The 20,679-nt window shown below is 50.1% G+C and overlaps 1 protein-coding gene and 1 pseudogene across 3 annotated transcripts in view; one reads left to right on the top strand and one right to left on the bottom strand.

The window, feature by feature from the left end:
• The window catches only part of LOC149324511 (ubiquitin conjugation factor E4 B-like), a 118,422-nt gene extending 103,579 nt beyond the window's left edge, over positions 1-14,843 (top strand). For 2 of the 3 annotated variants that reach the window (XM_089565465.1, XM_089565464.1), the window contains 3 exons: positions 1,598-1,915; positions 3,788-4,629; positions 14,515-14,843. In XM_089565465.1, coding sequence (XP_089421591.1) covers positions 1,598-1,915; positions 3,788-4,629; positions 14,515-14,570 — 1,216 coding nt within the window. In that variant the 3' untranslated portion in view covers positions 14,571-14,843. Of the gene's footprint in view, positions 1-1,597; positions 1,916-3,787; positions 4,630-14,514 lie in introns of those variants that run through there. The other variant, XM_089565466.1, reaches the window with a different exon arrangement.
• Positions 14,844-16,665: 1,822 nt separating this feature from the next.
• LOC149324512 (uncharacterized) lies at positions 16,666-18,762 on the bottom strand (annotated as a pseudogene).
• Positions 18,763-20,679: the final 1,917 nt, after the last annotated feature.

The following is a 20,679-nucleotide window of genomic DNA, read 5'->3' on the forward strand; positions in this document are numbered from 1 at the left end:
TGCGCTTGGCCTGCCTTTGTGGACAGCTGGTTGAGGCACTTCCACTCGCGTGTGTTTCGTGGGGAATAAGCTGTTTGCTTTGCAGCCACCCTCAGTGTCTCGCACCCAAGGGGCCCATTTGGATAACGCATGTGCGTTGCAGCAAAGTGTGGCCCCAGTGATGCTGCAGAATGCCGACTGGCGTTTGCGGGCAGGGCTTGGTAAACTCAGGAGCCCCGCTGAGTGTCAAACCAGCTGCCCTTCTGATCAGCCACTGCTGTTGCGAGTGTTGACAGGCAGCGTATGTATTGGTGTTGGAAAATTTCCAGCACACACAGGACAGGGACAAAGAAGAGAACACCATAAGCACTGGCTCGCAACTAAGCGTTTATTTGCAAACGCCGAAAAATATATGCTCACGGGAAAAACAAAAACATCAGAACTTATACAATTACGCAGGCGCGTCCAGATACAGTAAAAGCTTGTTAATTCGACACTGATGGGACCACGAAAAATTGTCGAATTATCTGAATGTCAAAATAAATGAGCAACAAAAAACAATGTTTGCCGCAACAGGACATACCTTTATTTGGCAAAGAAATCTGTTATCGTCGTCTGCTTTTTCGTGCAAATTTGAGCGACTACGATAGCTAGGTCTAACAGCTGCCAGGTGCTCCGTGGCACACGCACCGTCAAGGATTTGTTCACAAAAGTCCTCCCGCACGCACAAGGCTTCTGCGGCTTCTTTCACCGTGCACTTCGGCATTTGGCACAACTGCTCACAATCGTCACCTTCCGACGAATCGTCGTTGTCAGTGCCTGTCACTTTAATTATTTCATCCTCGGTCAGGTGACAGGACACAAAGACAAGGCGCGCAGGCACTGCGTGCTACCCACTTGAAAGCAGCAGAGTAAACACACTGGCAAAGTGCGCAATTACCAAAAAAGGCGTTGCCTTACGGTTAAATAACTGCGATCATAGGAGCAAGAACATGTGGAAACGACGACACACGCCAAAACGAGACTTGCTGTTTATAGGATTAAGCGGACGACACCAACACGACTGCTGCGACACAACAAAACACAAAGAAAGACGACGGCCGCTTTGGCTGCTGCTAACCTCGCTTCCCTCGTCCTCTCTCATGCTGCTGATGACAATGGCCATACAGATGGCCTATCAGCTGTACAGTAGCGCCGCTCGTGGCAGTGTTTTTTTTCTTTTTGCTCTCGGCGCACCTGCTTGGCGAGCTGCGGAGTGAAGTTGAATTAACCGACGCACGGCAAAATTTGTTTGAATTAATGAGAGTTTTGCCCCATAGACTCCTATGCATAATTGTAGGGACCTCGCGTGCACGTTGAATTATCTGATTTTCCAAATTAACGGGGGTTGAGTTAACGAGCTTACACTGTACGAAAATTTCTGTTCATGCAAGACAACAGAGGGGTCACTAACACATGTGGGCTGGTCTTTGTAGATGTGATAGGCTTCTGATACCTCTCTTGTCAATGGACAAGACACACACACAGCAGTGCCTGTCCCCTTTCTTGTCCCTGTTTGTGGAGTGCACAATATTTCCGCTCCCCTTGAGACCTGGGTGGCCGTGTCCCCCCCCCCCAGGTACCAGCCCCAGGCGGTGGAGGCAGCCGAGGCCCCCCTGGTGGAGCTCCTGGCGTGGCTGCTGTGTGGGGCCGAGCGGCTGGGCAAGCCCTACCTGAGCGCCAAGCTGGTGGAGGTGCTCTTCTGTGCCACCGTGGCTGCTGGAGGGGGGGGGCAGGGCAGCGGCAGTGGCTCCTCCTCTTCCCTGGCCACTCGCCTGCTGGCCCTGCCCTGCACCCAGCGGCTGGGGCCCGCCCTCATGCGCTTCTACACCGACGTCGAGTCCACGGGCGCAGCCTCCGAGTTCTACGACAAGTTCACCATCCGCTACCACATCAGGTCAGCCCCCTCTGGTGGTGGATGGAACAAATTTTTTCCGGGAACCATATATTGCTGATTGAAGTTGAGTCCAAATGTGACCACCCCCCCTAACTCGCAACCTCCTGCTCTGGGCAGAAAAGAAAAAGCCTCACTCTTAATCCACACTGTGTCACCCAAGCGCTCGCCAACCACGGCAGGCCTTGCTCTGCGGGAACAAAGGAACGATACTCTGGCTGACACAAACAAGGTATTTATTGCTACAACAACAATGACGCCAGCTTGCAACAAATCGTGCTGAGGAATCGAGGACGTCCGACTCACCAGCACAATTACGAGCGAACGTTCACCCACACTAGGGCAAGAGGGAAGCTGCGAGGCCGGACGGGACGAGATGCAGGAGAACATGTTTCCACACGAGGTCGCCCGCCAGCGAAGAGCACAGCCTTGCGCGTGAACGTCCATGCGCTTCCCTGGTCCAGAGCAGAAGAGGACCGGCTCTCCCCCGCGTGCGCGCAGCAAAACGCCATCCGTGGCGCTGGTGTCGCTGCGATGCAAGCGCCCTCCCCTGTTAGTTAGAGTAACACAACTGAGAAGAGTGTGTTGCGGGGGAGCTAACCACAGTTGGGGTGCATTGCAGGAAAGCGAAGCACGCGGGGGTGGGGGGCCTTTCTCTTGACACATTGATACATTCTCTTGATACATACTGTCTCTTGATACATTTTGTTTACCTAGTAAACAAAATATATCCAGAGATAGTATCGAAGATAATGCCCATGCCTGATTGATTACCAGGAGTTATTCCCTATGAAATATACAGGGGCCAGTTTGAATTTACAAGCCTTTTCTGCGCAACTAGCTCAGCTCTTCTGCAAAGGACCCCTGTCGCGGTGGCTCAGTGGTTACGCCGCTCGGCTGCTGACCCGAAAGACGTGGGCTCAATCCCGGCTGCGGCGGCTGAATTTCAATGGAGGCAAAATTCTAGAGGCCTGTGTACTGTGCGATGTCAGTGCACATTAAAGAACCCCAGGTGGTCGAAATTTCCGGAGCCCTCCACTACGGCGTCCCTCATAGCCTTAGTCGCTTTGCGATGATGAACCCCAATAAACCAAATCTTCTGCAAAGGGCAAGAATGAGAGGCAGAAGCCCAACCACAGTTTATCTTTTGCCTGCCAACTTTGTATTGTTGTGCACTGCACCTTTCTGGGTGTGGTGTGCTGCTCTGAACCATCAGTCAGTCGAGCACTAGGTCTTGGGAGGATCTTGGTGCTAATCACACGGCGTCTGCCACTTGATCAAGCAGACTGTTTTACTTTATGCAGTTAATTCACGTCGGGCGCACTTCGTATCATTCATACTTTCAATGCATTGTATTTCGTTAACACGTTTTGGTGGGCTAGTTGGTTAAGCATCTTGAATAAACAGCGCAAACGACGACAAGCACAAGAGACAAGGAAACGGACGACACTGCGCTGACTAACAACTGAGGGTTTATTGCTGATCATACAGGTATAAATAAATACATGCCGGTAGTGTGGAAAGAACAGCAACAGGAGCACGCTAGAAATCAGCAGAGGTTATCAGCCCCCGGAGTGACAGCTCTTTTTGCAGTAGTGTTAGCGAAGGAATGCTGATGTATGCATTTCCCTGCTTCCATATGTTGTAGGCCTCGATAATTTTCCTTGTAGTTTTTTTCCGGTTTTTGGCAATGACTGTAGTTTATACTTGTATGATCAGCAATAAACCCTCAGTTCAGCGCTGTGTCGTCCGTTTCCTTGTCTCTTGTGCTTGTTGTCGTTTGCGCTGTTTATTCAAGATGCATTGTGTTTGGAGGATTGGTCAGGTCGCGGCATAAGAAAGTGGTCCCTTAGACATAAGAGGCACCCCCTGCAGTGTGCTGCTCAAGGCCCTGTGGGAGCGGCCCCGGCACCGGGATGCCATCCTGGAGGAGGCGTCCCAGGCGGGTCGCCAGTTTGTGCGCTTTGTCAACATGCTCATGAACGACACCACCTTCCTGCTGGATGAGTCCCTGGAGAGCCTCAAGCGGCTCCACCAGGCGGCCACCACCGAGTGGGGCAGCCTGCCGGCGGCCGAGCAGCAGGGCCGCCGCCGGCAGCTGGTCCTGGACGAGCGCCAGTGCCGCTCCTACCTGACGCTCGCCCGGGAGACGGTCGACACGCTCCACTACCTGACGGCCCACGTGCCGGAGCCCTTCCTGCGGCCCGAGCTGGTCGACCGGCTGGCCGCCATGCTCAACTCGAACCTGGGCCAGCTGTGTGGGCCCCGCTGCAAGGACCTCAAGGTGGCCCAGCCCGAGAAGTACGGCTGGGAGCCCCGGCGGCTGCTGGACCAGCTGACGGATGTCTACCTCCACCTGGACTACCCCCAGTTCCTGGCGGCTGTGGCGCGCGACGAGCGCTCCTACCGGGCCCAGCTGTTCACTGATGCAGCGGCGCGAATGCGTCGCGCGTGCGTCAAGCCGCAGCCGCGGCTGGAACAGTTTGAGCGGCTGGCGACGCGTGTGGCGGCAGCGGCTGAGCAGGCACGCCGACAAGTGGACTACGCGGATGCGCCGGATGAGTTCCGGGATCCCCTCATGGACACGCTCATGGAGGAGCCTGTGGTGCTGCCCAGCGGCCACGTGGTGGACAAGGCGACTATCGTGCGCCACCTGCTCAACTCCAGCACCGACCCCTTCAACCGGCAGCCACTCACCGAGGACATGCTGCGGCCAGGTATATCGTTCACTGCCGGGCTACTCTGGGTGTAGTATCAACATGTATGCTGCGCCTTGCAGTCAAATTTTGGGACCATATAAATTACTTACACAACTTCTCAACAAGGAGAAAAAGCACTGATTTTGATCTTGAGCATTTTGCACAGCTTATGAAGATGCAATTTCATGGTTTCGGTCTCTCCACGTGATCATAGCGGAGAGCGTAAATGTTTACCATATTTACTTGCATAATGATCGCACTTTTTTTTTTCAAAAGATTGAAGCAAATTTAGGGGTGCGATCATTAGGCGGGGCAAATTTAAAAAAAAAAATAATTTTGACCACCGAAAACGCAAACAAGTCCCAGGCTGACAACCCTTATCACATAGGCGCGCTACCTGCGGTTACACCACTAAACGCGGTTATCGCGAACCGATCTCGGCGATGTCGGCTTACGGCTTTAACCGAGAAGATAGAGTGCGAAAAGTGCAAGAGCTGGCCCACTTCAAGAACGTACTTTCTTCGCACTAAATCATGTTCCAAGAGCAACAACGCATCAAAATAGGCAGTGTGTATAGTGCTGCACGACGGCGCTTTTATGTGGTCTTCGGTCTCGTCCGATAGCGCGGCAACAGCATACTGCAGCAACGTCCCGCGGCACTCAAGCTACGCATTTTACCGCCGTTACGCTGAAAAATGTCCGGTCCCTGCCGCATCGTTGATGTACTTAGGTGACACGTTCGCAACACTCGGAGCACTGGATTTCGTGCGCTTACCGCAATGGTGCCACCCGCGAGCGCGGCGGACGATGGCGCTCTGTACTCCCTAGTCGTCACTAGGCCTAACTTGTTTCGTATCGAAGCCACAGTGGACGGAGCTTTTGAACTGACCAACGCTATAATGAATGTTCTGCTTATAGTGCTGCCTTACTGACAACCTAATTGTTTAGTATTAAAAGAAATATATACGATTGATTTCAGCGACGCCTTAGCAGCGGAGCTGGTGTGCAAGCGCTGCAATGGCTGCAGCTGCTATGCGGCTGCGAACGTAAAACTAGCTTGTATTGTAGTTATTACTCCTACCAGCAACTCAGTACAGGCCAGCAATCCTCAGAGTGTTCATTTTTGACGTTCCCGTTTCCCGGAGCTTATTATTAACGAGAACAATAAAGTTTAGCCGGATCACCACGTCACTTCGTTGCACCGCAACCCAGAACGGTGGCAAGCCTTGCGACAACGGTGAACCGTGATTCTAGATTACCGCAGATAAGTTTGGTATCCGCGATTAAGCATAACCGCATTTAGACTGCCCGTGTGACCGCAGGTCAGCCAACAGGCGGCTGCCGCTGCAATGCTGACAGAGCAAGATGGTCATCTGCACGTGCCATCTGTCAGACAGATAAGCAAGTACGATCAGCGTCGGCTAGACTCGACATCGTCGACAAATTGCAGCAGCAAGTTCGGAGTGCGATCATTACGCAGGGAATAAAAAAACAAAATTCGGGGGTGCGATCATTATGCCAGTAAATACAGTGGAACCTCGATTATACGTCCCCCGGTCATGCGACGACCCGCATTTTACGACGAATTTGTGCGGTCCCGGCAAAACCCCCATAGAGACAATGCATTAAAAACCTCGGTTATATGACGCAAATTTTAGAAGGACCCCGCTTCGTATGACGTCTGGCTCGTACCGTCCGTCAAAAAAGGTCGTCAGCAAACGCAGGCCGGGATGTACCGTATTTTCGCGATTCTAAGCACCCCCCGAATCTAAGCACCCCCCCCCTATTTTCAGAAATTTCAGAAGAAAAACTTCGCAAGCGAATCTAAACACCCCCTTTTTTGCGCCGAAGAGAGCGTTGCCGAGGCCGCCAAGTGCACTTGCTCTCTTTTTCGTCTAGCCTGTGCAGTCGGAGTCCCGAGGAGGCGCGGCCTGGGCGTTGTTGTTGTTGTGACTGAGAGAAGGATGAAAAGGAAATGGCATGGGCCTGCCTACTGGCTCGAGCCAAGCCACCACCGCTGCCATGGGCAGATAGAGGAGAGTTGAAAGATCAGAGGAAAGATAAAGAGAAAAGATAAGACGAGCGTGGCAGTAACAAATGCGTCCGCCGGAGCAGATGCTGCTGAAAAAACAGATAAGCGGGCGAGGCAAGAGGCCGCACTTGCCGAAGCGAGGAGAGCGGCGTCCACGACGCTTTTTGTGTTGCTGTGTTCCGACACTACAAGACAGATGGCGGCACAGAACTGTCTGCAGCTATTTTTCTTTTGAATGTTTCCTAAATAAAATGTTTTTTCTCGCGCCCGTTTCATCGAGATTTCGCCGTGAAAAGAGGGGCCGGGGGGGGGGGGGGGGGGGGGGGGTCAGTTTAGATTTTTCGAATCTAAGCACCCCCTCTCACTTTGGGCATCGCTATCGTGAAAAAAAAGGGGGTGCTTAGAATCGAGTAAATACGGTAGGCACACTTTAGCCAGTCGATAACCGGTGCGCCTTAATCTTTCCACCTATCAAGAAAACCGCGCGAGCCGCTGCCCCGCTGCTCACGGCAGCCTCAACGGCCATTTTATCTTGTTTGTTGAAGACTAGCCCTCTGCCGGCAAAAATGTGCTGCATTTGTGTTCCGAAAAAAAAAAGATGACGATATCACGCTTGATTTTCGATTATACGACACCCGGATTATACGACGGTTTCGCGCGGTCCCCTGAACGTCGTATAATCGAGGTTCCACTGTACACTACTCTACTATCGTGGATTAGCAGAAAGACGACAACTAGGCGTGTGATTCCTCGTCAATCAGGATATAGCTGGCAACATCGAGGAGTTTTATAGTATTAACGAGAGGGTGGCAGCTATTATAATTAGGATTAATAAGGTACAAGTTGAAGGTGGTGCAGGCGTATGCGCCTACATGCATCCATGATGGCCAGATAGTTGAGAGCTTCTGTGAGGATGTGGAATCGGCAATCAACAAAGTAAAATCGCAGTACACTGTATTAATGGGTGACTTCAATGCCAAGGTAGGCAGGAAGCAGGTCAGAGACTAGGCAGTAGGAGACTATGGCAGAGGCTGCAGGAATACCAGTGGGGAGTTACCGTACGTACTTGTGTAAGGGCCGCACTCCCAACTTGGCAGCTTGTATTTCGGGGTGGGAAAAAAAAAGGTAAGTGAAAAGGATTGATTCATGTGTGCATAATTTTTCCCATACGTTGGGAGCTGACAGACGAACTGCCTGCGACGCTCGGTACTGCCACGCACGTGCCGGACTCCATGTGGAATCATGAACATGCGGTGCTGCAGCGCTGCTAACTCGTGCGCTCAGCGTTCACACCAGAAAAGACAAATGTTATGCTGCGGGAAAAAACCGGAATCCGGTTGCACCCATGTAAGTGGAGTGTTGATTCGCATCACCCGCCAGGCTTGGGCGCCACAGTAGCACGCCATTTCCCGGTATTGTTACACCGAGCGTGCTTCGCATCGAAGCTGCACCGAAAGTGCTGTGAATCTAGTCACAGTTTACTATAAAAGGTCTAACCTTGTTGCCAGCTGTCACATGATAACTTCATATTAAAATGAACGTGTAACTGATTTCCGCAAGACAGTGAAACGCACCCAAAAGCAGGCCAGGCGAATGCCACAGCACGCTGACGGCTGCGGGTCGCACGTGTGGCACGCCACTCCGACCCATTGGTGAGTCGAGCTCTAGATCTTCGAAGGATCTTGTCGTTAACTTAATCCCATGATGTCTGCAACTGATTGCAGCAAACTATTTTACTTTATGTGGTCAATTCGTACCGGTCGTCGGGCGCACATCCTATTATCCATAGCCCTGCCGCGGTGGCTGAGTGGTCATGACGCTTGGCTGCTGACCCGAAAGACGCGGGTTCGATCCCGGCAGCTGCAGTCGAATTTTGATGGAGGCGAAATTCTAGTAACTTGTGTACTGTGCGATGTCAGTGCACTGTAAAGAACCCCAGGTGGTTGAAATTTCCGGAGCCCTTCACTACAGCGTCCCTCAGAGCCTCAGTCGCTTTGGGACCTTAAACCCCAATAAACCAAACCAAACCTATCGTCCATACTTTCAATGCATTATGTATTTGATTTGCCAGGACTGCACTAATTCATCATAAAAGTGCAAAAGTGCGTGTCGCAGCATAAAAAAAGGGATGCATAATCAGGGCTCCACTGTAGGCTGAAAAATTTTATGGAAAAATGCCGTTCCCCTTTAAGAGCCACACCCCTTTGAAACCATGAAAAAAAAAAAGTGCAGCCCTTACACGAGTATATACGGTATTAGTAGAGTTCGCAGAGAGAACTGATTTACGCATCATGAAGACCTTCCAAAAACAAGAAAACAGGAAATGGATGTGGAACAGCCCCCATGGTCAGTCTAAAAATGACATAGACTTCATTCATCAAATCATGAACAGATGTTACTTTTTTACTTACTTTATCATGACCAGTTAGGAATTAATAAAGCACTTTACACTGATACCGCTAACCCATATGCAACACGTTTCTATCACCCTAAAAAAAGTTAAAGAATATACCTGCAAGACTAATTTTTTTAAAGAATCATTCTTTCCAAGAACGGCTTGCCAGTGGAATGCCTTATCTGCTGATGTTGCACAATGTGCAAATGTATCTTTATTCTCTTGCGTGCTCTCCTGAACATCGAAGTGTGCTCACCGTATTGTTACTTGTTTTTTTTTTTAATCTGGTTCAGACGTGGTGTTAAGTTGCATTGCGTTTATTCTGATTTGTCATGTTTTTTTTTTCCTTGTCTTGCAATATAATTTTTGCTTCACTATTAACACGGCTCACTAGTGTCAGCTGGTTTGCCTCTAGCCACATGTTTATGATCCCCTGCATGAAATGTTCTTGATGCTATGTGTGTCATGTACGCCTACTCCTGCTTAAAGGCTGGCACTCAGGCTGTCAGTATTCTTATAAATAAAATGAAAAAGGAAAAATCCCATGCGCTCGCTCTGGTATTGTGCAGGATATAAAGGTCCTCAGAAAGGTGCGTTATAGCGACCGTACAATTATGAGGTCCCGAAGTAGCTTAGACTGAAGAAGGAACTGAAGAAATTGGTCAAGTGGAAGCCCATTAACTAGTTAGCAGTAAGCTAGTTAGCAGTAAGAGGGAAAGTAGAGGAATTCAGGATGTTGCTGCAGAAGATATGCTGCTCTAACTGAGGAAGATGATCTTAATGTTCAAACAGTAATCGATATCCTCATACCTATCATTACTGAGTGCATAGTAGAGGTAGGCAGTAAAATGGTTGGACAGGATACTAGTGAGCTACCTCAATAGGCAAAAGGGCTCATTAAGAAACTCCAGTGCATGAAAGCAGTGCATGCAGAAGCTTGGAAGAACGCTAACATTATCTTAATTCATAAGAAAGGAGACGTCAAGTACTTGAAGAATTACAGACCAGTCAGCTTATTGTCCGTTGCCTACAAGGTATTTACTAAAGTAATCGCTAATAGGGTCAGGACAACCTTGGACTTCAATCAACCAAATGACCAGGCAGGCTTTCGTAAAGGATACTCGACAATAGACCATATTCATGCAATCAATCAGGTGATAGCGAAATGCGCGGAGTATAACCAGCCCCTATATATAGCGCTCATTGATTACGAGAAAGCATTCGACTCACTAGAAACCTCAGCAGTCATGCAGGCATTGCGGAATCAGGGTGTGGAAGAGTGTTATGTGAAAATATTGGAAGATATTTATAACGATTGCACAGCTACCATAGTACTTCATAAAGTCGGCAGTAAAATTCCAATAAGGAAAGGTGTCAGGCAGGGAGACACGATCTCGCCAATGCTATTCATCGACTGTTTACAGGAGGTATTCCGTGTCCTGAAATGGGAACAGTTGGGGATAAGAGTTAATGGAGAATACGTGAGTAATCTGTGATTCGCTGATAACATTGCCTTGCTAAGTCACTCAGGACAAGAAATGCAAAGCATGACCATGAGTTAGACAGGCAGAGCAGAACGGTGCGGCTAAAAATAACATGCAGAAAACCAAACTAATGTTCAACAGTCTAGCTAGGGAACAGCAGTTCGCAATTGGTAGCGAGGTGCTGGAAGTAGTAAGAGAATATGTCTGCTTAGGGCAGGTAGTGACCGCAGATCCGGATCATGAGAGGGAAAAAACTAGACGAATAAGAATGGGGTGGAGCGCATATGGCAGGTTCTCTCAGGTCATGAATGGTAGCTTACCAATATCTCTGAAGAGAAAAGGATACAACAGCTGTATCCTACCGGTACTCACCTATGGGGCAGAAACGTGGAGGCTAACAAAGAGGGTTCAGCTTAAGTTAAGAACAACGCAGCGAGCTATGGAAAGGAAAATGATAGGTGTAACGTTAAGAGATCGGAAGAGGGCGGAGTGGGTGAGGGAACAAACGCGGGTTAATGACATCCTAGTTGAAATCAAGAGGAAGAAGTGGGCTTGGGCAGGGCATGTAATGCGAAGGCAAGATAACCGCTGGTCCTTAAGGGTAACGGAGTGGATTCCAAGAGAAAGCAAGCGTAGCAGGGGACGGCAGAAAGTTAGGTGGGCGGATGAGATTAAGAAGTTTGCGGGGATACAGTGGCGGCAACTGACAAAGGACAGGGTTAATTGGAAAGACATTGGAGAGGCCTTTGCCCTGCAGTGGTTGTAGTCAGGCTGATAATGATGATGAGGGCACTATTAAAGGCTATCAACCTGACAATCAAGGTACACAGGGCCAAGACAGTATCAACAGTGCCACAATGTGATTAGGGATCTCTTTCCTTGAGAGAGATAGCAAAGATAACAAGCTTTGCGCTGTAAGAGCTGGGACAGCAAAAATTGTTTTCCTTATCTGGAGGAAACAAAAATCCTTGTTAAGGCAAAAACAAAAACAGATGTTATCAAGGCTTACTTTATCTCCAAAAGTGGTGACAGCTGTGTCAACCTTTGTTATCTCTATCAAGGATAGAGAAAGAGTTCTTAAATGGGCACATCCCGGCTTTCCATTGCTCCTAATCACACTGTGGCACTGTTGATACTGTCTTGGCCCTGTGCTCAATGTTTTTGCCTGTGTACCTTGACTGTCAGCTTGATAGCCTTTAATAGTGCCCCCCTTTTTTCACAAAATAGTCAGTTGGAAGTTCTGCACTTTGTGTGTTTGTCTTTGTGCCTTTGTCCCCTCCCTCACCAACCAGTCTGGTTCTGCTGACTTGGAAGTTTCACTCTTGGCCCAGTGAGTGTCGTTCTGTTGATGTGGAAGTTTCCCTCTCGCACCGGTCACTGTGGTTCTCTCGATGTGGAGTGTGGTTCTGTCGATGTGGAAGTTTACTTCTGGCACAGCCCTGACTTAACATGCCACTCGCTGACATGGAACTCCCCAAGGCAGTCCCAGAGTGTGGGTGTGCCTTGCTTAAGGTTTGATCGTGTACACACGGGTTTTTTCCGGCCTAGCTGTTGCCCTCGCACGGTGCACACATGAAGTATGTTATGCTCATCACAATGGGTGGATAGGTGCATAAGTGGGCGGGTGGGTGGTTTAGGTTGAATTGAATTTCGAGTACTTAACTATTCAGCCGAATATTTGAAATTATGGAACATTCGCACATGCCTACGCCATCAGCAAGCTCTACAAGGCAATGCAATTATTTCCCCCCATAATGAACAATTTTCGGAGCAAGATTCTGCTTCCACAAAATTTTCCTGATTTTTTTTTTCTGCGTCCACTTATGCCCGCATCTTGATAGGGTTCACCAAGCGGCTGCTGAAAACAGTTTACACTTTCAGTAGTGCAGCTGACTTTCCCTGCGGAGTTGGAATTAATGTGCAGACATGAGTGCACAGAGGTGCAGTGTGGAGCATGGCTGTCTGCAACAGTTCTGCCAATGGCTAGGAACTGCAGCAAATGGTGTGAGGAAGCTTTTGGATTTTTTGTTTGCTGGCAAAAGCATAATGGAAATCGGTTCTGTGCTCATTTCAGCACGAAGCCTAAATGTATGACAAGCTTTTTTCCTGAGGCTCCATTGCAGAGCACGTTAGACCTAGCGACGCTGCGCATGTGGCGCGTAGCAATCCACTGTCACCTAGCTTGCCAGTGGGTGCCACATCCGTGCGAGAAGCCTGACACCGGCTAGGATGCACTCTAGTCTCGCTTTTGCACCGCAGGTAAATATAGATTGAGAGGACATAGTAGTAGCGCTTAAAAAACAACAAGGACGACAGGGTACAGGGTTGCATGTCAGGTCAGGGCTGTGCCAGAAGTAAACTTCCACATCGACAGAACCACACTCCACGTCGAGAGAACCACAGTGACCGGTGTGAGAGGGAAACTTCCACATCAACAGACAGGACGACAGGGTAAACACCAACTAGCCCAGCTGTCTGCCTTAAGTGCCTTAAAGGTAAATATAGTTCGGGCAGTGACCTAGCACAGGCACTACTGCATGGCGATATGTGTGTACCGTGCGTCGCAAATTGTTTTCGAAGAATCGTAGCGACAGCAACCGAGGTGCATGTGATCCCTATGCAGCACGCAGTGATGTAAGTGTAGATGTGCCTGGTTCATGCTTCCAGGCAGCGCTGTCTCAGTACTGCAGCTTCTCGCAGGGCGAAAGCAGGGCCACTTTTATGACGTACACAGAAAGGATTTTGTTTTGATAGGAAATGTAGCGGTTTCATTTATTACGGGAATATATCTGTTGTCTAAGATTTCCGGAGCACCAAGAAATCGTGCCACAGCGCCAATTTTTGAACTGCGAAAGACCAAAGCTGGCAGATTTTTGGACAATAAAAGTTGTTCGTAAACTGTCCACTCTTAGTCTGTCACTGTTCTGGCCCAATTTCATGACAACGGAGCTTCCACTCGACCAAAACTTTTTGTGGGTCTCGTGAGTTTGGTTGGAGCGGGATTCGGCTGTTGCATTACTGTCTTATTAGTAGTTATCCATGCAATGGCATACCCTGGCTCATGCTATTCTTTGTAGATGGGAACGAAGAATGGGCTACTAACTTGAGTAGCAACAGTGGGGAACAAAATTCAAACCTCCCCAAGCAAATCTGTCTGATTGAATCCAAGATGGCATCAGTCACAGCAACAAAGATCCTGTTCATGGCAGTGAAGCTACATAGGTAAAAAAATTGGACATTAAAATCGAAACTTTCGAACATCACAAGGTCTTGCTGACATCTATTTTATACGTATGAATCAAACTTTTGGACCCCAAGAAGGTCTTAATATTTCATTTCATTTAAGTTGTTGTTTGCTTAAAGGCCCGAATATTTGTTGTGGATATGAGCACGTTTATTTATTTATTTGTCAAAGAGCCCACGGTGCCAGAACATTACAGTGGGGGTGGGTTACAATGTGACCACTCGGCAGCCATTCCCTTTTGGGTTCAGAAAAGAAAGACATTGTTTGTCGCAATTTCACAGGCCTTAAAATCATGGTCAATGTGGCTTAGTTTATAAAAAGGCTGATCCAAATACTTTTCGCACTCAACACAAACAGCTGAATAATAAATTGCATAAAAGAGCTTCAAATGCAGTTTCATTCGGCGTGTGTCGAGCAGTTTCCAGTTGAGTGCTTCTTTCGTGAGGCAATGTTCTGCACCCTCTCCAACTTACCTTGAGCAGGAGGTGAATCCAAACTGTAAATGTGTACTGCAGAGTTGGGCTAACATAATTCTTATGTATAAAATCCCAAATAGAATATAGAATTCCTTTAAAGTGCATGACAGTTCCTCAATAACATCTGAAGTGTCGTGCAAGTAGGAATTATCAGTCGTAAAAAAATTGGTCGGCTACTCAATGCCTTCTGGTGAAAAGTGCAGCCGCATAATATGCATGGTTTTGCATGTGTGTCAGCTACAGAACAGCACCCTTGCTTTACCTCTGTGCAGATGAGGAACTCCGGCAACGCATCACAGAGTGGAAGCAGTCGCGGTCCGGCCAGTGAAGAGTGCAGCCATCGAAGAAGCACCAGTGGTGATAAATGTATTTATTGCACACCGGGGGACCATGCGCGTGATACCTGCGAGGCTTCCAGTGTGTCTAGGCCTGGACGAGCAGGCGTGCCGCACTCGGAAAATGCTCATTCAGAGGGATGATGCACGGCACACAGTTGCTTCCGTCAGTAGCCAGGAGGGCCCACTCTTTCCTGGGGGTGTCATTTTGTATATTTGTAGATTGCTGCACCTTCGGGTGGGTAATAAATAAATATGGCGCTACAGCTGTGTCTTCTTTTCCTGCTCCCTGCACTGTGGTGTAGCCCTACTCTAGTTGGGGAAACAGCAGTGCAGGGTAGCATTTTAATGCCACTGGGGGTCCCCGGAAGCACAACCTAGGTGGGCCATGGAACCCTGTGGCAACCTGCCTTGTGAGCAGACTGACCACCTTGGCAGGTAGATCGACTGATCGCGAGTAGCAACCTCTCGCAATCCTGATGTCTTCCTGTTGTTTTCGCAATCCTGATGTCTTTCCGCAGGTATGTACAAATTTTGGTTGAAAAACAGCGCCTAATAAGAATACAGTGCAGTCCACTTATAATGATACCAGATATAACAATATATCCGTTATAACGATCAAATTATTTAGATTTATCAATTTTCCCATTGCCCCTATGTAAAAATAAACCACATATAACGATACGATTATCGGCGATATATCGGATACAACGATAGAATTTTGACCGCCTTGAAAATATTTACTAGGAAATCTCGTATGAATGTGTGCAAAAAAAATGTCTGAGGCTTAACTTGGTTAACCCTGGTCAGATGCGAAGCATATTGATGGCTAGGCTTGTGTTAGGATAAATTAACAATTCAGAAGTGGGATAGAGTCAACGTTCGCCCGAACTTACGAAGTTAACCGGCAAGCCCCACCATGCCTGTCACCTGCACCGGAGCATCTTCAATGGACATGGCAAACGAAGATGGCGGACGACCGAGCAACGATGGCGGGAACGACGACGCCGACGACTCATGTGAAGAGAGGAAGAGGAGGACGAGCGCTCGCGCGGCGCGTAAAGAAAAGAACAGACTCAGGTGTTGGACACGAAAGAAGCAACACGGCCTCTTGTTAACCCAGAGCTCCTTTGTAATGGAAAGACGAATAAACGTCTTTTGAATTGTTCTTTTACCCTAACACTTGGTAATACATGGCTTTCCTTGGTTGAATACTTGGTCATTTTAATACAACCACTAGAAGCCTTCGTCGTGGGGGAAGACAACGGCATGGCTACAGCGGAACGCCGACTAACCCCGAGACGCGCGTTGGGTGGGCGCCTGGATTGCCACGGAAGCCGCGTCCGCCTGCCCGGTGGAGCGAGCGTTTCACCTACACCGAGTGTGAACGCGCGTTCGAAATGCGCGGGAATGCCCCTCGAGGACATTCCGGTGTCTGTGCGATGGCATCGTTCTCCCTCTCCCAGCGCGTGACGGCGATCTGTCGTGACGTCATGTGTCACGTGGTGTGACGTCACTGTACCACGTGATGTGCACGGCGTGTAGCCATGGCGAAGGGCTGTAGTGTACCTCAGTCTTCCTCTGTCGTGACGTCATGTGTCACGTGGTATGTCACGTGGTGTGACGTCACTGTACCACGTGGTGTGCACGGCGTGTAACCACGGCGAAGGGTTGTAGTGTACCTCCGTCTTCCTCTGTCGTGACGTCATGTGTCACGTGGTGTGACGTCACTACCACGTGGTGTGCACGGCGCGTAACCACGGCGAAGGGCTGTAGTGTACCTCCGTCTTCCTCTGTCGTGACGTCATGTGTCACGTGGTATGTCACGTGGTGTGACGTCACTGTACCACGTGGTGTGCACGGCGCGTAACCACGGCGAAGGGCTGTAGTGTACCTCTAGTAATATTCTTCGCATAAAAATAAAATTATTTGAAGAGAATGACGGGAAAAGTGCCGCAAATAGACCGTTGTGGAGAAATCCGCAAGGAGGCGATGCATGCGGCCTTTGGAAGTAAGCGCCATCATCATCGCAATCGCTAGAGAGAGAACGTGGGGAGAAGGGGGAGTGCTTGCTTGGCCGCCAGTAGAGTGTACTAGAATAGGTTGAGTGGCCCGACCACAGCCGCGTCCGTGAGGCGCGGCGCGCGGAAAGGGCAGAGGGCGCTGCGAGCGACCTGGCTTGGTCGGCTTGCTGTCGCCTGCTTGCGGAGTTGCGGATCGCCGCACGCTTTGGTGGTACTCCGGCGGCTGGTTACGCTGTTCATTCAGTACGGACACAGATTTGCATCAGCATCCTTTAAATAACAGACTGCTTGTGCGCGAAGACAATTTAAGTGCCTCCCAATTGTAACGAAATACTGCCGAGAGAATTGCTTGCTCGGAGCGTCTGCTGCTGCGACGGATTACGCGCTGCGCAATCGCTGCTCTCAACTTGTTTCGACCGCGGCGATCACCTAGACAAGTCTGAATCGATGCCGTCGTCATGTTGCGAATGCAAGTTTTTATTTGCTTTGTGTAAGCTGTGGAAACTCAAGCAAGAACAAGCGTTCCGTCGAACCTAGCAGCCGACACGACGGTCGCATTAACAGTTTCGGCACACTGTATGGCCAGTTTCTCCCTCAGTACATCTTCTTCCATAGTGGCATTCTTAGATCTCATTCTTTCAATTTGCCCCTTTAGGCTGAACACCTTCTTGGACAGCCGCCGGTGCTTTTGTAAAGTGGACCTTAGCTTCTGCGCAGCGGTCTTGGTCTTTTTGACACGTTGATTCTTCAGCCAGGAGATTCTTGTAATAAGATCTTTTCGCAGGTAGCGACAGGACATGCAGGGCATTCCTAGAAAGAATGTGCAGTCACAATCTTGTTAGTCAACAAATATGCTGCAAGCAAGGAATAGGTAATGAAATGACTGAACCAGTGCTTTATCCCTGGGCAGTAAAGTCACTATAAAAGAATTATTCGAGCTCTTTGACAACAGAGAATGTTTGCAGCTTTTAGATTTTTAGCCTGTAGAGAGCCCCCTGTTTAGCATTACATGAAAATAATGCCCAAATCCATGCAACTGACAATAAAGATGATGAAGCAATATTTATACCTCTGTTGTTGTTGTCACCATGCACTTTTTGCTGTTAAACTTCCCTGCTTGACATCTGTTTTTTGCAGGAGTGATTTTGTAAGATCCTCTGTCAAAATTGTTGACGCACAAATGGCACCAGAACATGTAATTAAACTTGAGGCATGAAGGAGGGCTTCTTCTGCTTCAAGCACAGTTCTTACAGTTCCTTCGGAAACCTGTTTCCCTCCGAGAAATGCCTTGAAGGAGACATCCTTCTTTTGACTGAGGCTGAAAAGAACCGCTCTGTCCGAGCGCACTGTTCCAGTGCACGCCTCCAGGTGTGTGAGCGCATATACGGTGCCTTTGAAGTTTTCGAAATGGTGTAATGACCACTTGGCTGACGGAGTCTGAAGATGATTCAAATTATCCTCATCAATGCTTGGCGAGCCGCAATCGTTGCTTTCTAGTTCATCTTGTAAAGCTGTTGTCGAGCATGTTATCTCTTCCCTCCTTTTTTTTTTTTAGCCTTGCACCCTGCAGCTTTGTAGACGCTTCCCTTTTGCGAGGCGCACGTTCGACCGGGACCGCCTTGCTTAGGTATTTAGGGGCATTTGGCAGTATTGTAGGCACTGCATCACTTGCGAGCGCCGGCACTCCACACTTCTTTCCCGCCCACAATGTGCACGTACTCACGGAGAATATAGCGGTCCTCGAAATGCAGTTCACATACAGCACATTTGCTATCCAACGGCTTGTGGGTGCGATGTAGATTCTTTTCCCACAGCTGCTTACGGGCTTAGTCCTTTGGCACGCTGAACAAGGAGAGTTTCCGAGCGGCTTCCACACCAGCGTAACCGGTGCGACAGCCAGGCGCGTAGCAGTGTCGATGCCGGTCCTTCAGCATATTAAACACCTCACAATCTCAGCCACGCTCAGTGAATCTCAGCCAATCTCAGTGAAGAATTTAATTGCAAAACACAACAAACAACGCTTCGCACTCACGCCACCATCAGCACAACTCTCCGAGTGGGACCCGGCGCGGCCGGCGCTTCCCAATCCACCTCGACCGCAGCACCTCCGCATAGCTTTCCGCGCGCGGAGCGTCATTCGAAAGCATGCGCGTCGGCGGGGGTCGCGCCACTCAACCTATTCTAGTACACTCTACCGCCAGTCCGTTCGCCACTGCCGTGCGAAGGGTGCGGCCGTATCGCTATCGCCACGATCACACGATTGTACGTGGAAGATGGCGCCGACTAAGCGGAAGGCGATCTCTCTCGAGGTGAACCACCAGATTCACCAGGATTTCCGGCAGGGCTTCAAGGTAGGAAGCCTCGTAGCAGCCGCAGCGGCCTTACGCAGCACCAGCCGCCGAAGACGATGACGCAGAAGTGCCTCCAAATTGAGCTGGACTCTCGTGCCGGCGAGATGCACTGTTCGGCTGCACGCCATCTTCCATCTTAGCACCCAGCCACTAAATCCATCATTTACTTTCTCGTGCCGGCCTCATACATTTCGGGTCCAACAAACTGGCGACTCCGGACGTCCGCTGGAACACCCGCTCCCACCATGGCGAACGCCGACAACGCCTCCGCCATGCCTGGTGACGGACCCTCCAGGGCTGTCCCTTCGCCTTCCCCAGTTCTCAGCCTCCGATCCTCAGCTCTGGCTCGCTCAGGTCAACAGCCAGCTCACTATTTTCCGCATCACTAGCCAGGCGCAGAAGTTTCATCATGTCACTGCGTCACTACCACCTGAGATTGCCGCTGAAGTCCGCGACCTCCTCATAACTCCGCCCGCCTCGGCCCCTTTTGACACGTTGGCTGCTGAGCTCATCTACCGAACAGCTGCCTCGGAACATCGCCGTCTCCAGCAGCTCATCTCCTCCAAAGAAATGGGGGACCGCAAGCCAACACAGTTGATGCGGCGGCTCCAGCAGCTCCTGGGCGACAAGGCAGACCAAGACTTCGACCAAGACTTCCTGCGTGAGTTTTTCCTTCAGCGTTTGCTGTCATTGGTCCGCATGGTGCTTCTGCCCGCCCAGGAGTTACTTTTGGAGAAGCTTGCTGAGCTGGCAGACTCCGTCATGGACGCTTCTTTCTCCGGTATTTCTCTCGGCGCAGTCTCGCAGCCTCCCATCCCGCCATCATCTCTTCCCTCCTGTGTTGACCATCGCCCAAATTGCAAGTCTCTCCGACCAAATAGCTGCACTGTCGACTTCCCGTCGCCAGACCTCACCTCACCTACGCAGCACTACCCCACCTCTTCAAGGTGTTTCAAGTGCTGGTAGCCCCGCACCTTTGGTAAAGCAGCGCGTCGGTGCCCCCTCCCTCCCTGTCGCTTCCAGGGAAACTCCCCACGACACCACTGGAAGCGGCAAGTGGCCTCACCCCACAGACCACCCGCTTATTCTTCCTTCGTGACTACAACTCCGGCCTTCGTTTTCTCTTTGACACCTGAGGGGACGCCTTCGTCCCCTGCGTTCGCTTTCCCTCAACGCACTAGTTCCCTGTAGTTAGCTCCCACGAAACGCGCTCTTCTCAGTTTGGTTACTTTAACTAACAGGGGAGGGCGCTCGCGTCGCAGCGACACCAGCGCCACGGATGGCGTTTTGCTACGCGCTCGAGGGGAGCGACAGGGTCTCTTCAGCTCGGCACCGGGATAGCTCGCGGACGTTTCGCGAGCCGCTCCGCTCTTCGCCGCGGGCGCCTTGTGTGGAAACCTGTTCCCCTCAGCTCGTCCCGTCTGGCCTCGGAGTTTTGCCCCCTGCCCTACCGTGGGCGAACGTTCGCTCGTAACCATGTTGGTGAGTCGGACATCCTCGATTCCTCAGTCTATTTTGTTGCTAGCTGGCGTTATTGTTGTTATAGCAATAAATGCCTTGTTTGTGTCAGCCAATGCGTCGTTCCTTTGTTCCTGCAGAGCAAGGCCCGCCGTGGTCGGCGTGCGCTCGGTAGCGTACGCGACCACGGGGTGGGGTCCGCGCGGCTTTGAACTGTCAGCCGCGGTTAAAAGGGGAGAATGCATTTATCTCCCCTATCTTTCAACCCC

This window comes from Amblyomma mixtum, unplaced genomic scaffold (assembly GCF_055824585.1).
Source record: "Amblyomma mixtum isolate Tamu unplaced genomic scaffold, ASM5582458v1 scaffold_27, whole genome shotgun sequence".
Lineage (NCBI taxonomy): Eukaryota > Metazoa > Arthropoda > Arachnida > Ixodida > Ixodidae > Amblyomma > Amblyomma mixtum.